The sequence below is a fragment of the Hyperolius riggenbachi genome, chromosome 3 (assembly GCF_040937935.1).
Source record: "Hyperolius riggenbachi isolate aHypRig1 chromosome 3, aHypRig1.pri, whole genome shotgun sequence".
NCBI lineage: Eukaryota > Metazoa > Chordata > Amphibia > Anura > Hyperoliidae > Hyperolius > Hyperolius riggenbachi.
Window position 1 is genome coordinate 496315645 of NC_090648.1, and position 17852 is coordinate 496333496.

At 45.8% G+C, this 17852-nt stretch overlaps 1 protein-coding gene across 4 annotated transcripts in view; it reads right to left on the reverse strand.

The window, feature by feature from the left end:
• LOC137561744 (uncharacterized) overlaps nucleotides 1-17852 on the reverse strand; it is a 71269-nt gene that overhangs the window by 756 nt on the left and 52661 nt on the right. For all 4 annotated transcript variants that reach the window (XM_068273092.1, XM_068273089.1, XM_068273091.1 and 1 more), the window contains 6 exons: nucleotides 17248-17342; nucleotides 15462-15590; nucleotides 11393-11507; nucleotides 7850-7987; nucleotides 4910-5070; nucleotides 3740-3828 (listed from right to left, as the gene is read on the reverse strand). In XM_068273092.1, coding sequence (XP_068129193.1) covers nucleotides 3740-3828; nucleotides 4910-5070; nucleotides 7850-7987; nucleotides 11393-11507; nucleotides 15462-15590; nucleotides 17248-17342 — 727 coding nt within the window. The remainder of the gene's footprint in view (nucleotides 1-3739; nucleotides 3829-4909; nucleotides 5071-7849; nucleotides 7988-11392; nucleotides 11508-15461; nucleotides 15591-17247; nucleotides 17343-17852) is intronic.

Below are 17852 nucleotides of genomic sequence, written 5' to 3' on the forward strand. Positions count from 1 at the left end.
TAGTATTATAAGCACAAAGTGCACACAACCAAACGACAGATGCTACAACAAACAACCTAACACATATCGCCAACCCTTATCAAATAATTATTACATATTTCAAATACTTTAAAGGCGCGTACACGCACATCTGATTCATTTAAACGACAGGTCGTCAGACCAGCCCACGGGGCGGCCGTTCTGCTGACAGTTTCCCCGTGTGTACCGTCTGAAGGCAGGCTGATAAGGCTGGTTTTGACTGATCTGCTCAGCGGATCGGTCAAAACCAGCCTCATCAGCCTGCTGACTGTACACACAGAGAATCTGTTGGCAGAACGGCTGGCCCGCGGGTCTGACTTTTTCGTTGTTTGAATAAATCAGGCGTGTGTATGCCAGAGCCGAAATACCTATGAGAACCGGCGGGGGGGGGGGGGGGAACAGGCATGTTTGGTGAGCCATCCTGATGCCCACCACTACCCCCATTCTCCTTGCTTCTTAATGCTCTCCGGCACCCTCTTCTGGGCACCAGAGTCAGGCATCAATGTGCCAGCCTGGCCAGGCTGTGTGCTTCCTACAGCCAGTGACCGCAGCCGGGAGTGCTCTGCACATGAGCATTGACATCATCATGACATCATATGCATGCGCAGAGCACTGCCGCTGTCAGCCCCGACTGGCCAAGATACCGGAAGCCCTTACGGAAGTTCCAGGAGGTGGAGGACGGCGGCGAGGGAGACCATCAGGCCGAAGGGGGTGGAGGAAGCCTCAGGTTTGTGTGATTTTTTTTTCCTTCTCATCTCATGTTCCTTGAAAGAGAAACCGTAGCCAAGAATTGAACTTCCTCCCAATCAGTAGCTGATACCCCCTATTACATGAGAAATCTATTCCTTTTCACAGACGGATCATCAGGGGGATCTGTATGGCTAATCTTGTGGTGAATCCCCTCCCACAGTGTGATGTCAGGAGTCAGGACCATGGTTCTGACATCACACTGTGGGAGCCCTGTTGCATTGTGGGAAATAACAGCTGTTTACGACCGTTTCCAACTGCCAAAAAAGCAAGCACCATCTCCTTCCACTGACATCACCTGCCAGCAGCAAAAATGTCACCATGTGTCAGAATGGAAATCAGGGAGAGGAAATATTGTACAATGGGGAAAACACTGACTAAATTATTTATACATAATTATTGTAAAAATTATGCGCTTTTTTTATTACATTATTTTCACTGGAGTTCTTCTTTAAGAGCTGCTTCAGACAGAAGGCTTCTGGTGTCTGTTCATCGTTTAGTATCTGGATCCACCTCGTCCCGCATTTAGAGGAATGGAAACATTTGTTTAAATGCGATTACCGTCAATTGCCAGCAACTGCCCGAGCCCCGTGGTTGATCAAAGTTTTCCGACGCACTGCAAGAAGCATCATTTGCATTCGTGGTTCCGTATCCCCCTAGGGGCTCAAGATGGAATGACAGAATGGTGGAAACCAATGCCAAATGCTTTTCTGCTCAATAGCAAAAAAAGAGCTTAGCATCCGATAAACAAATCACCAACACGTGACCTGGCCATGTAAACCGGCCCTAAAAGTGCTGGGAAATGAGTAGTTTTCAAGAGGCTCTGTAAGAAAAAAAAAGTGCCCTATGGGGTACTTTCCTGAGGAGGGAGAAGCCTCTGTATCCTAATGAGGCTTCCCGCGTTTTTCTCCGTCCCCCTGTTCCAGTGCTGTCAGCCACCAAAAATCCTGCTGGGCTCCAGGATCATTATACGCAGTTTTAATTCGAGCTCAGGCAGAAATAGCTGAGCCTGATCAGATCCGCTCTACTGCGCATGTGAGCGGTGTCCACACCAGTGCAGTAGAGAAGATCTGATCGGGCTTGGTTATTTCTGCCTGAGCCCGAATGAAAACCGATACTGTGTCTAGTGCTGCTCATCCAGATTCCGGATATCCGGGTAACACGGATATCTGAACTTTTTTCAGCTATCCGATACGGATTCAGATTCGCTATCTGCGGATAGTTGGCTAGCAATGCGGATATCCGCAGAAATCCAACTATTGAGATACTGTAACTAAGTAGATGACGTCCAGGACGTCATCGAGCCAATCAGAGGGCTCCCAGTAGAAGCCCTAGCAACCAATCACAGAGGGGAACCCTGGCCAGCCCCACCTGACCTCCTTGAGCTAGAGAGCTCCCAGCCTAAGCCCTGGCACTCAATCACAGAAGGGAACCCTGGCCAGCCCCCCCCCCCCCCCCCCTGTATAATAAGGAGGGCTGCCATGATGAGAAATCTTGTCCTTGCTTGTGAATGCCAGTGCTGCTGGCCTAGCAAGTGCTGTATACAGTGATAAACCTAAAGCTGTTCAGTGATTAAACCCTTCACTATCACTACACTATTGTTAAATCGTTAATTAGCTTGATTTTATTGTGTGACAGTCAGAGTGTGTGCTCCAGTGCTGCAGGCAGCTGCTATGCGTCTGTGTGTGTGCTGTGCACAGACCAGGCCAGCTGCTGCCTGCTGGCCAGCTATTAGCCTTAGCTAGCTACAGTATAAGTTAGGTTAGGGATTTGGGAATAGGATTATTGTGTTATTGTGTAGTTAGTACTGTAGTACTGCAGTCAGTGCTAGTAGTTGTTAGAGTAGTAGTACTACAGTGTTAGCTTACTACAGAACTGCTGTGCTGCTGAGCGGTGCCAGTGTGACAGTTAGTGTCTTCTACTCTGCTGTCTGACTGTCACTCGGCACGTGGCACTTGGCACGTGACCCTTGGCACGTGGTACTTTGCACTTGGCACGTGGCACTTTGCACATGGCACGTGCAAAGTGCAACGTGCCACGTGCAAAGTGCAACGTGCAAAGTGTCACGTGCCATGTGCCACTGCTAAGTGCCACATCCGGCATGCTCCTGGCAGACGTTACACCTGCTACTGCTGTATTTCCCTGCTCCTGCTGCCTTTGCTGCTCCCACCGCCAGGGTGCCACAGGCCACTGCTACTTTGCTGATACCACCTATATTTAAACCAAAACACAATTGCTGCGTAGTTTTTTGGAGGTGTCTGGGCTGAAAACTGCCATGTCCCAGTTGTGCGGTTGGACTTTGGACACAATGTGGGCTGCACGACCGCTGTCTGGAACCTAGACCTGATGTTAATTGACAGCCATTTTTTTTTTGGGGGGGGGGGGGGGGGGATTTTAAGTCCCCACATCATCAATTAGTGTTTCCTTTAAAAAAATAATGATGCTACATGCCTCATATAGCCTAAAAAAAGTTTTTAAAGCAATTTAAAGGCCACTTCCGGATTTTCTATCCAGATATCCGAATCCGCCCGGATACTGAGATCGGATATCCGATGAGGATCAGAAAATTTTGAACTCGGATATCTGACCCAGATCGGATATCTAGGTATCCGGATCCGAATACAATCCGGATTTTGAAAAGGGGTATCCGAGCAGCACTAACTGTGTCTTGCCCGAGGCTCTCACCGGATTGTTATGATCCTGGAGCCGCGGTGGATCTTCGGTGGCTGACAGCGCTGGAACGGAGGGACAGAGGAGGACGGGGGAACCCTCATTAGGATCCAGAGGCTTCCAACTCCCAAGGCAAGTACCCCATGGGGCACTTTTTTTTTCCTTACAGATCCTCTTTAATTAAAGAGGATTGCCCCCGAACTTAGGACGCATTATCCCTAAAAGACATTTAGTATTCCTGAAATCCACATGACAATATTAACCTGAGGTACATTTTGGTTAGTATGTAAGAAGTGTAACAGACCTGTCTCCAGCTCCTGACACATTCACAATCTCCTCTGGAGAGATAGGTGCAGCAGGGTAATGTACGGCACATAATTCACCCTGGAACATCTGATGGGGCAAAAAAAAAAAGATAAAGATAAATGTAAGACAGATTCATGAAAAATAACGGGTTTGGCAATGGTTGCTCTCCTTGCAAAGCTACAGGGCCTCATTCCAGTACCATGCGGTACACAAATCCCCCTCCCCTGACTGAGGAGCCATGTGGTACTACAGGAGGTAGAATTTCAGCACTACAAGCCAATGGGAAGAAAATGAGCAGTACTGAGAGAGCAGCAATTGCCAACTATAGTGAAGCCTGATGTGAGAAGGACATGGAGGCTGGCTTGTTTATACCATTTTTGAAATATTATTTGCTTGGCTCCCATGCTGAACTTTTGGCTTCACTAGTGTCCATGTCACATGCTTGCAACAAGCATGCCACCAGGTATACATGTAATTGAGGTGGCAGGAAATTTGTGCATTTCAATTGGACGCAACCCCACAAAGCCCCACCCCACAGGGTAGTACAAGGGGGGGGGGGGGGGGAACCTGGGAGTCTGGCATCACTTGGGGGCCTTAGGCAATTGCCCACGTTATACCTAGGGTAGTGCCAGTCCTGACCACAGATGATCATGAGGGGCTCTTTTTAGTGTTACCTATGGAGAGTGCAGAGGATGGTTTTTAAGGGGAGCCAAGCCCCACTTTTTTTCAGTTTTTTCATTGTGTCCTGGTTTCTAATAGCTATAGGAACTGCCACGTTCCCCCCTCCCATTCTAGCCGCCCATTATTTATCCACAGGGAAGGTGTGAAGATGTCATCTGTGACTTCTCTAAAACTTTTGAAGCATAGTGTACTAACCCCCACCCCCGCTGATGAAAACTTTTGTTTGCTCTCTGCTAATGTGTGCAATAAAATAATTACATCAGTTGTTATCTGCCTGAAATTTCTGTGGTCGGGCTGGAAGTAGGGTTATAAAGACCTCTGCTAAATTTTTAAATGTAAAAAGAAGAGGTATAATTTAAAAATGGTATTATAATGTTTTTTTAATAATGAGCCACATTGTTGGCATGTATTTTTAATATGCTATTGAGATACCCTGGGTATCGGCTAAAAATGGTGCTGGGTTCACTTTAATGCAAAATGGACCTACCTTGTCCTTGAGATGGAGAGACAACATTCCATTGCAGCTGTGACCACACAGGAGGACCCCATGAGCACCCAAGGTGACGATGACACAGTGTATGTTCTCCAGCAGGGGCAGAGAGAGGGAGATGGCCGTGTCTATAACGTCATTCAACTCGCATGGAACATCTGATACAAGGAAAGAGCAACAGAGGCCCTCAACTATGAACTGCGTAATGATGACTCTACACAATCTCTATAAATGACAGGAATATTAAGGGCCGTCTATCATTACATTTGTCTTTCCACAGATCATGAGATTTATTATAAAGAGTGAAAAGTTGAAAGACCTTAAAAAAACAGATTCTACTCTGTCAGTCAGGAGAACAAATAAATACAACAGTATATAAAAACAAAGAAGTCTTCACAGAATATCACAGAGAATTTCTTACCTGACATAACCACCCCAACAATAGGTCATTTAAAGGGGCACTACAGTGAAAACCTGTAAAATTTTAAATATGTGCAAACATATACAAATAAGAAGTACATTTTTTTCTAGAGTAAAATGAGCCAGAAATTACTTTTCTCCTATGTTGCTGTCACTTACAGTAAGTAGTAGAAATCTGACAGAAGTGACAGGTTTTGGACTAGTCCATCTCTTTATAGGGGATTCTCAGGGATATATTTATTTTCAAAAGCACTTAATGAATGGCAGTTGCTCTGTCCAACTGCCAAAAAACTGTGTAGCGAGCAGGGAAGCTGGCCAGCATCATTGTTTAAATCCTTTTTCGGGAATATCTTTATAACGAATAAAAGCCTTGCTGAGAATCCCCTATAAAGAGATGGACTAGTCCAAAGCCTGTCACTTCTGTCAGATTTCTACTGCCTACTGTAAGTGACAGCATTATAAGAGAAAAGTCATTTATGGCTGATTTTACTCTGGGAAAAAACGTACTTCTTATTTGTATATGTTTGCACATATTTTATATTTTACAGTTTTTCGCTGTAGTGCCCCTTTAAAGCAAACCTGAACTGAAAATTAAATGTCAAAATAAACACATACACGTCATACTTACCTCACACACTACTCATCAATCTCTTTCTCCTCTCCTGCGTCCCTGTTTGGCCATTGTGATCGATGGAATTCTCCATCCTCCATTTTGAAAATGGCCATTACCCAATAACAGCTTCCTGGTCAGCACACTGTTAAACTGTAATATCGCCTACATAAGCCATAGTGAAATATTGGCATTACCTTGTCAGTTATAACTGACAGCAACTGATATTTTTCAGTTCTGACAAAATCTTGACAGAACTAGAAGCAATCTTGTTAGAAGAAAATGGTGAGCTTCTGAGAGGAACTGATGACGAGGTAAGTATGTAATATTCATTTGCAGGTACATCATGTGTTTAAATAATTTTACTGGGTTCTGGTTCACTTTAAAGTTAAACTCCCTATAAAAGCAAAAAACATGTTTACATTACATGGCCAAAAGTGTGTGGACACAGGCATCATATCTGAGTGTACATGTTGGTTCTCAGACCATTATTATGGAGCCTGTCTGCAAGTATTCATGTGGTTGACAACAAATTTTGAGAGTATGTATTGCGGTGGCACTGCTTAGCTGGGCAGTGGTGCTAGTAGTAAGATATTGATAATTTACATATTTTACTATGCACTACCCGGCGCCCATTATCACTTAAACACTCCCCTCCTAGTGTCTAAAACGAAACCCCACCACCTAATGCCTAAACCTAATCCCCCCCCCCCCCCCCCTAGTACTCAAACCTAATCTCCCCTCCTACTGCCTAACCTCCCCCCCCCCCCACCTATTGCCTAAACCTAATCTCTCCTCCTACTGCCTAAAACTCCCCCCCCCCCCCCCCCACACACACACACCTAATGCCTAAACCTAATCTCCCCTCCTACTGCTTAAAACTCCCCACGCCTAATGCCTGAAGCTAATCTCCCCTCCTACTGCCTAACCCACCCACCCACACCTAATGCCTAAACCTAATCCCACCTCTAGTGCCTAAACCTAATCTCCCCTCCTACTGCCTAAAATCCCCCCCCTACCTAATGCCTAAACCTAATCTCCCCTCCTACTGCCTATAACTCCCCCCACCCCCACCTAATGCCTAAACCTAATCTCCCCTCATATTGACTAAAACTCCCCCCCCCCACCTAATGCCTAAACCTATCTCCCCTCCTATTGCCTAAAACTCCCCCCCCCCCCCACCTAATGCCTAAACATAATCTCCCCTCCTACTGCCTAAAACTCCCCCCCCCCCCCACCTAATGCCTATACATAATCTCCCCTCCTACTGTCTAACCCCCTTCCCCCCCCCACCTAATGCCTAAACATAATCTCCCCTCCTACTGTCTAACCCCCTTCCCCCCCCCCACCTAATGCCTAAACATAATCTCCCCTCCTACTGCCTAAAACTCCCCCCCCCCCCACCTAATGCCTGAAGCTACTCTCCCCTCCTACTGCCTACTGGGTTTTCAGCAGACTGTAGTGCGTGTGTATGCACTGTCGGCAGACTGATAAGGCTGTTCCTGAACGATCCGCTGTACGCACCTTAATGCTAACTCCCCCCAATAATTGCTTAACCCGAACCCCTTAACCCCGGCACCCAAACAACCATTAATTGTGGCCGATTGACTATAATCGGCTACAACCATTAATCCTTATGCAGTAGCTGACCGGCTACTAACCGCATCAGGTGTCCGACTTACCGCTAACTAACAAAGATGTCTATTAAAGTCTATGTGTATTAGTACGCCGCCCAGTCAGTTGGGCGCAGGGTGAGCTGAATGATGACTCACAATACTATTCCCCCTCCGAGTCGTAGCAACACGGAGGAAGAAGTACTTCAGGGCACCAAATGACCCTACCCAGCCAACAACGTAGAGTGCATTCCGTACATCTCTCAGCTGAGAGCCCATCATGCTGCCACTTACTGCAGTCCACAGAGTAGCCCAGCGTCCTGTTGATGGAGAGGAGTTCCCTTATGTTGGGGGAGATGTAGGTGAGAGCCGTCCAGCTGTCCGATGTGAAAGGTTTCGATGCCTTGTCTATATCGGTGGGCTCATAACAAACTGTCAAGAAAAGTGCAGACTTCCGTTATTGTTCTTCTTGTGCTAAGAGGGAACTCCGGGATTTCCTAAATAAAAGTCTTCCCCACATAAAATAGTTATTGCCATTCATTTTTGTATACTGTTTTTCCCTAGCTTACAATCTGCTTGGAAAAGATGTAAAAAAAAAAACAGTCACCCCCCCCCCCACACACACACACACACACTACACACACACACACACACAACCACACACACACACACACACACACACTACATACACACACACACACACACACACACACACACACACACACACACACACACACACACACACACACACACACTACACACACACACACACACACACTACACACACACACACACACACACTATACACACACACACACTATACACACACACACTATACACACACACACTATACACACACATACACACACACACACATTTCTCTAATCACTGTGCACCAAACATTGCATTTACAAAATGGGTGTATAAGGAACCCTGAGATGCATTATGGGAGAGATTCTATTGACCCTTTCCAATCCTATGTTGCCCCGTTATAGTCTGACATAGGGGATGCTTTTGCCGGATAAAAGCCGAAACAGCGTTAGCCCCTTTTGATCACCGCCCCGCATAATTGAAATATTATGTGGGAACATTTGGGCCCATCGCTAGGGGCGTCCTTGAAAGATCTAGTCTTGAAAGATCTAGTCCAGCAAGGCATTACCTTACGTGGAACAGGGTTGAAAAAAGTCCAACACTTTGATCCTCACCGGTACAGATGTGCCTACAATGGAGGCGGAGCTACTGCATGCTAGCTGTGCCAACCCCGCTCCCTACCCTGATGCCAGGTCACTGCCCTACTCCAGTTGGATGAGGTAGAGACCCTCTGGCTCCCCGCCACAGCATTTGTACACTCACTCATAAAAAGGTTAGACACAGAACATATATATTGCACTTTTCTCGTAGCTGCACTTTTCTCGTAGCGGACTCAAAGCACTATAGGCAGTATCAGGGTTAGGGACAGTGGCGTAGCTAAGGACCCGTTGTCCCCGATGCAAGTTTTACATTGGGGCCCCCCAAGCACTCTATACATAACAATTGATACGGCACACCAAAACCTGCCAATGGCAACTACAGTGTCAGAGGTGCAAGAAGGGGATGGGGAACAGCTTGTTAATGATTACCACTATTCAAAGTATCTACAGAAGTGATTATTATGGCGTGTATCAAAAAAGGGCGCCTGGAAAAAAGCGCGCAGGATATAGCCGAAATTGTAGGTTGTAATGTAAAACATTAATTTTTGTTTATAGCTCGTAATTGAAAATGTAGTGCTAAATCGGTTCAGTAAACGGAAATGAAACGGCAAAATACCGTCTATAACAACAAACGAATTCTGAAATGAAACGTCAAATAGCGTCTATAACAAAAAACGATATTTACACTTGTATTAAGCATAGTAATACAATGGTAGATTTTACAGATATTTTACTGCAATTATACCTAACTGTAGGCTCACACAGATCTCTCCCTATCCCTATCCTTAACCCCTAGACCCACTCTTTGTTTAAATATACATAATTTCATAAATAATATATATTACATATATTGTGCTATAACTATACCTAACCTTACTCTCACACAGAACCCTCCCTGTACCTATCCCTAACCCCTAGGCCCCCTGGTGGCGCCTAACCCTAACCAACCCCCTGGTGGTGTATATTGTACTGTAACTATACCTAACCCTGCTCTCACACAGAACTCTCCCTGTACCTATCCTTAACCCCTAGACCTCCCTGGTGGTGCCTAACCCTAACCACCCCCGTGGTGGTGTATATTGTACTGTAACTATACCTAACCCTACTCTCACAGAGAACCCTCCCTGTACCTATCCCTAACCCTAAGACCCCCCTGGTGGTGCCTAACCCTAAGACCCCCCTGGTGGTGCCTAACCCTAAGACCCCCCCTGGTGGTGCCTAACCCTAACCACCCCCCTGGTGGTGCCTAACCCTAAGAGCTAAGACCCCCCCCCCCCCCGGCGGTGCCTAACCCTAAGACCCCCTGGTGGTGCATAACCCTAAGACCTTCCTGGTGGTGCCTAACCCTAACCACCCCCCTGGTGGTGCATAACCCTAACCATCCCCCTGGTGGTGCCTAACCCTAAGACCTTCCTGGTGGTGCCTAACCACCCCCCTGGTGGTGTCTAACCCTAACCATCCCCACTGCACAAACACCCTTACACACATATAAAACAATAATATATTTAATCCTTAAAATACTTCACTATAGATAACATGAATAGAATAAGTTATATATTTGTAATAGAATAAATAGCCTTAAAATCACGTACACATTAATAATATTATAAATAGAAAAAGGAGATAGATTAGTAAGTTAATAAAACTATAATTGACGCATTATAAGTGTGAAAAACAAAGTTAATACCAAAAGCGATGTATTTCTAATAGAATATGGTTGAAAACGATATTTAAGCATTATACCGTACGAAAAGGAATTTTAAATGACAAAATAAGTGTAAACGAAAATTTACTTGTTACAGTCCTGTAAGCGAATTTTTTTAAAAACGGGAAAATAAGTATAACTTAAAGTCAAAAAGAACTTGTAAACGATATTTGTTATAAACCTTATTATGTAAACGAAAACTTTCCCTGTAACCGCTATTATGTAAACGAATTTTAAGCGACAAAATAAGTGTAAACGAAAATTAACTTGTTACAGTCCTGTCAGCGAAATTTAAAAACGGGAAAATAAGTATAAGCTCTATAAGCGAAATTTAAAAACGAAAAATAAGTATAACTCAAAGTCAAAACGAACTTGTAAACGATATTTGTTATAAACGCTATTCTGTAAAGGAAAACTTTTGTTAACACGATCCCTGCAACCGCTATTTCTCGGGCGCCCTTTTTTCCTGCCGGGCGCCTAATAGCCGATATTTTGCATTGCAGTCTATGGCGGCGCCCTTTTTGTCCATTAGCCATGTGCGCCCTTTTTTACTATCCCGATTATTATGAGCGCATGACCAATAGAGAGCTAATACTGCAGTTGAGGGAGGGCCCCTCTGGCCCCAATGCAGTTGCTACCTCTGCACCCCCTATTCCTACGCCCCTGGTTAGAGAGACTTGCCCAAGGTCCCCTACTGAACAGGCAGAGCTGAGATTCGAACCCAGGTCTCCTGTGTCAGAGGCAGAGCCTTTAACTATTACACTATCCAGCCACAAGGTTATCATGTTGTGCCTAAACTTTTAGAGTAGAGAGGGAGTTTAGTTCCACTTTAATAGTCGTTGGTGAATTCTCTAAATTAACCTAGCTTCAGTTATACTGCCGTGAACACAGCAAGAACCTCAGTAAATATGCCCAGGCAGTATAATATCTTGGCACACTGACCTGGCACGTTGTTCTGTCGGGCAATCTCACACACATACTGGATAGTGGTAACAGGCACATTCCCGTCTAGGCACACCAATCTGGACTTGCGTAAACTGTCTACAAACTGAGACACCTGTGAAGATGCAGAAGGTGCAAGAAATGTGAAAAAGAAGCATAAGGCAATACAGCAACAAGACAAAATATTTGAAGAAAATCTGTAACGAAAACCCGTCCTTTGAGATACTTACCTTGGCGGGGTGGAAGCCTCCAGGATCCAGCGCTGACAGCCCCCGAACACTGGCAAGATAAATAATTACCTACCGCTCTAACCAGCGCAGGCGCAGTAGCAGCTGTCCGCTCTGGCTCAGGAGGAAATAGCAGAGCCCGATCGGGTCCACTCTACTGCGCAAGCACCTAGCTGTTGGCTCTCATGCTATTGCTATTGGCTCTCATGTTCTTTGCTTACCAGTACTCGATCGCAATCTGATCATAGAGAGATCTATTCCTACCCAAAAAGATTTAGGCATAAAATCTATAAACATTTTGTCAAACTGTGCTTTGTAAGATGCCCCACCCCGGGGCCCCAAAGATGGATGATGGTCCCTAGGTCTCCCTAAAAGTTAATAGGGCATTCCTGACATCCCATTTCACTGCAGAGTGGTCAGGATGGCAGAGAAAACTCACCTGTCCAGCGGGCGCACTCCCTTCTATGTGGTTCTGTCTCTATTCCTGCAGGTGCCTGGCCCCATGACCACACCCCCCCACCACCGCCACCACCACCACCACACACCAATGCCTAACCATAAAAGTCCTCCACATCGAGGTCTGACCCGAACCGAACCCCCCCACCGATCCCTAACTGACAAGTACATCTTATCCCGGCGGGCGTCATGCAGTCCAGTGCAGTGCGAGCCAAATGACAGCTCCCCCTGCTGCCTGCCGCTAAACTACCCAGTGGCAATAAATACTATTCCCCATCGGACTTGTCTCAACTCGCAGGGAGGTGGAATTAGGGGTTTGGCAGCCGCTGGAGCCCCAAATTACCATTGCAGCTATGACAGAGCCCAGCTCCGCTGCTCAGTGCAAAAATTAACTGATGCGCTAACTAACCACTCCCACCCATGCCTAACCCTAACCACTTTCCCCCCTATGCCCCAAACCTGCTGCTATCCGCACTGCCTTCCTTGCTATATATGAAAAATACCGGTGCCACAGAAATTTGGGCCAGTCAGCACACTTGCAATGCGGTTCAGTGAGGGTTTGTAAATTCGTGGAGGGAGAAGTCCAGGGTGCCTATAGGCTCCTGTGATGTAAACCCGGGCCTAGCTCTGACGCTGGCTTCTGAAGTAGGGCTGTACTAAGTTTTACCTCTGGAAAAAGTGGACATCTGGGGGAACAAATGTGAATTATGATACTTGAATCATCTGCCTCTGACAGGCCTGGCTCAGGTGTACATCCCGGAGAGAAGAGTACTGTCAGCTTCTGACTGGCAAGGGAACATCAGTGTCTGTTCCGTAAAGCATCTTAATCCCGGATTTCATGTTCTCTGATCTCCTGAGTCCTGACCTGCAGTGATCTCTCACCTCACTCTTTCCATGTTCCGTGTCGCCCCGGCCAATCCCTCTTCCATCAGTGGGCTCAGTGCGGTCTTAGCAGCTTGTGTCATGTGGGGGCGGGACTGTCTCCATTCTTATAAACCCACACAAGGCTTAATCTTTCCGAATCAATTCAAATGCTCCTCTAATCTCCCTTGAACAAAGTTGACAGTTGACAAACTGTCTCAGTGCGTCACATGCTGCCAAAACAAAACATTAACATTTCTCCCCCGCCCCCCAATCTATAGCTTTTCATCTGTTTGCCCACCTATCAATCTTCAAGGAGCACTTTGTTAAGAACCCCATACTGATACTGGGTACGGCCCACCCTTTACTCTCATGGCAGTGCTGGGTGCCCAATTCGAATCCCAGCCAGGGCACTATCTGCACAGAGTTTTTATGTTCTCCCCGTGTCTGTGTGGGTTTCCTCTGGGCACTCCGGTTTCCTTCCACATCCCAAAAACATACAGATAAGTTAATTGGCTTCCCTCTAAAATTGGCTCTAGGCTACGACACATACATAGACATACTGTATGACTGTGGTAGAGATTAGATAATGAGCTCCTCTGAGGGACAGTCATAATAATAATTAATACTTTGAGGCCCTGCTCCATGTTAACACAAATTCTCAGCTTCTATGAATTTGTCAGAGACTTATTCATGACGGGCCCTCCCTCAACCACAGTATTAGCTCTCTATTGGTCCTGTGCTGGTAATATTCCCTTCTATAGATGCTTTAAATAGTGGTAATCATTAACACACTGTCCCCCATCCCCTTCTTGCACCTCTGACACTGTAGTTGCCATTGGCAGGTTTTGGTGCGCTGTATCAATTGTTATGTATAGAGTGCTTGGGGGGGGGGGCAATCTAAAACTTGCCCCGGGGCCCACGGCTCCTTAGCTACGCCACTGGTTGTGTCCCTGGATTCTCGCTGCTTATGCCAAATTCTCTTCCCCACTGTTTGTGTTCCTCAACAAATTTCCAGGCTCATCATCAGTTTCTTTTCAGTTCAGTTTTCCAGTTTTGTACCCACCACCCCATGTGTACTCCTCAATGTTTCAAGAAAACCAGAGGTGGATTGTGACCTAAAAAAAGCAGATACTTACCTAGGAAGAGGGAAACTTCCAGAGACATCTCGTGTCCTCCTCCAGAACACCGCTGCTGCCCGGTAGTCCCTTGAAATTCGCACAGGTGAAGTTCGCACAGGTGCAGCACAGCCACGCTTGTGCACCTCGGGGAGTGAGGTGCACAAGCGTTGCTGTGCTGCACCTGTGCGAGTACAACTGTGTCTGCGAGCAACGATGGGGTGACTCCGGCAATGGTGAGGACGAGAAGGACACAGGGAGCCTCTAGCTAACCTTTTCATCTGCTTTTTAAGTCAACCTGCCTCTGGAACACTTTCAGCTTCCATTCTTGGCTGACAGGAGTGGAACGCAGCATGGTCGGATGTGTTGGGCATTCTCAGATGCTTTTTATGTCACCACAGTCGGAAAGGCTATGACAACTCAAAACAACCATGCTGCTGTGGTGAAATCATCCTATTTTCACCTGAAGAACATCGTAAAAATCAAGCACCTCATCCCCCAGAAGATCTGCCAACCTTAGTTCATGCCTTCATTACCTCCTGACTGGACTACTGCAATGCTCTCTACACTGGCCTTCCAAAAAAGGTCTTGTACCGCCTACAGCTGATACAGAACACTGCTGCCAGACTGCTAACCAACCAACCCCGTCACTGCCACATAACGCCAGTCCTGCACTCCCTTCACTGGCTACCTATAGAATGGAGGGTCCTATTCAAGATCAGCCTTCTGACATTTAAATCCCTGAATAATCTAGGCCCTGGATACATGAAAGATATGTTGCAGCTACGTAGCAATCCCCGCATTCTCAGATCCACAGGTTCTAATAATCTAGCCATACCCAAAGTCCACTTGGAAACTTTTGATCCCAGAGCCTTCTGTCATGCTGCTCCTACGTTTTAGAACTCCTTACCTCAGCAGGTCAGGACAGCTCCATCCCTGGACGTGTTTAAATCCAGACTGAAAACCCACCTGTTCAGTTTGGCATTTGCAGAAATATAACTTTTGTTGTGTGAATACTTCATCCTACTACCAATTACTGAATCTGAGAGAACCTAAGCGCTTTGAGTCCTATGGGAGAAAAGCACTATAGAAATGTTATTGTATTGTATATTGTACTGAAGTTAGCTAGAACTGGTCTAGTCATTCTTCGCTGACCTCTCTCCCCACCAAGGGGTCTCCCACTGGTAAGGACACTAGGGCTGGTCAGTGAGATGCCAATGACTGCATGCTAATGCAGATGTAACGGTCATTTTATACAGCCTGGCAATGGAGCGATTTTATGCATAACTATACGTAAAATTAACATTAACGTATTGGCAACTCATTGACCAGCCCTATTGGCCCCTTGGCCCAAATTTGAACTTAGTAAAATATCTTAGTATACACTAGAAAGTACTAAATTCTTACGTGTGTCTCGGTGATCTGCTGATGGATCTCCATATCTCCTACCCCAAGGCTGAGCTCACCACGGCCAGAGATCACAGCGCAGTAGGTGGCAGTGCTGTGACCTCTGAGGTGTGCCACTCCTCTCATGTCCTGCAAAACAAGGAACAGGGTTCTAGTATTAAAGTGGGATTGTTGTCAGCCATAAAATCAAATGCCATTTACCCACTGCTCTGTGTTTATTATGCAGTCTACAACCTGACCCTGCATTGCAAGCATTCCAATACAACCATAATAGTTTCTGCTGTAATAAATCTTATCTCAGTAAGCCTGGCTCTATTTGGTACATTGCTGAGGAGAGGGAAGCTTGTTATCTCCCCTCCCATATTCCTACTCCTCACTGATTGGCTGAGGGCAGTTCAGTGTGACACAAGGTTGAGAAGGGAAAAGCTGCTGAAATACGATCTACACTGTGCTCATGTGTGTTTACAAAGCAAGCTAGATATGACAGTGCAGTTTCTAGGGGGAAAAAAAGAGTAAGGGAGGAAATGACATCAGAATTGGCTTCAGTCAGAGGCAGCAAAGATGGAAAATGCCTGGAACAGTTCCCTAATTAACTTAAATCAAAACCTGGCCGGTACAATACATATGTTATGTAAGTAGAACAAGCATTTATCTATTTATATATGTGTTTTTTTCTCCTAGAATAGTATGACTGTCTCTGCTGCTTTAAAGGTTCTGAATCAACCAGAAAACCTGGAATACATTTTATTTTAAATACATTCAACCCTCGCTTAGGCCACAAAAAGAAAACTGACAAATCCTTATTATTGTCACTGGCGTGATCTGTACTTTCATTTTTAAGCTTTAGACAGAAAACAAGATTATGAGATTCCATATATTTTTAAAGTCCTATTTTGGATTACAGACATAGCCGGCCTTTGATATGAGCGACCGGAGCAGTCGCTCAGGGCGCCTATAGCTGGTTGCCTATACTGAGGGCTCCAACACCTGACTTCCTATACTGGGGACACCTATAGCTGGCTACCTATATTGAGGGAGGGCACCTACTCCTGGCTACCTATACTGGAGGCACCTATGCTTGGCAACCTGTGTTGAGGGCACCTACACATGAGATCCTATACTGGGGCACCTATACCTAGCTACCTATCTATACTGAGTCTGAGGGCATTTTGGAGGGGGGGGGGGGGGGGCGCACTGTGGCTATAATGCGTGGTGCAAATTGTCAGTGCTGTGCTTTCATTCTGAATGGGGGAGGAGGAGGCTAACTGTCCCACTGATTGTTTTTTATTAATATTCCTGAAAGGTTCTAGCCTTCATTTTTAAGTATATTCAGGATAATGTACTCTTTCCATCCATTCGTGATTATTAATAGTATTTTTCTATTATACATATACGTGACGTGTCACGGAGATCTGAGCATTTGGCGTGATGTGTCACGACATCCAAAAAGGTTGGGAACCACTGTCCTAGGAGATACTCAGGAGAAAAGGGGAATTGCATATGGGCCTGTGTGTGTGTATACATGCGTGCGTGTATATGCACGTGGGAAAAGGATGAAGGGGGGGGGGGGCACAAAAAAAATCAGGTTTCGCTAAGGGCGCTGTGAAACCTAAGGCCGGCCCTGATTACAGATTCAATCGTTTATCTCGTCAGACTCTTTACACGTCAGTTTTGCTGACACGTTTGCTATTATGAGTACATAAGAAGATGCAGGAAGACAAGATTAGATGGCGTCTGACAACCTGTAATACGGGCTGTGTAAGTGGTATAAGTGGAGGGCACTCACCATATGTGAGCAGTACTGCAGGACCGAGTGAGAAAGGTCATCTTGACCCATTGCAGAGATGAAAAGAGGTCTGACTCCCAACCGACTGAGGCAGTCTGAAAATACAAGACAATCAAGTCAGAGAAAAATATGATGCACTATTAGGTCCCTAAAGCACACAATGAAAGTGTAGGAGTTGTGGTGGGGGCTGGAAGTGTGATGTGAGAATGGCTGGAGAGGTTATGTGCAGTGCTGCTCGGATACCCCTTTTCAAAATCCGGATCCGATTCGGATCCGGATACCCAGATATCCGTTCCGATTTCAAAATTTTCCAATCCGGATCGGATATCCGACCTCAGTAACCGGGGTATCCAGCCAGTTTGGTTATCTGGATATAAAAAAACGGAAGTGGCCTTTAAATTGCTTTAAAAACGTTTTTTTAGGGTAAATGAGGCATGTATCATAATTATTTTTTAAGGGATACACTAATTGAAGATGTGGGGAAATTAAATTCCCCCTCTCCCCCCCCAAAAAAAAATGCCTGTCAATTAACATCTGGACTAGGTTCCAGACAGCAATCGTGCAGCCCACATTGTGTCCAAAGTCCAACCGCACAACTGGGACAA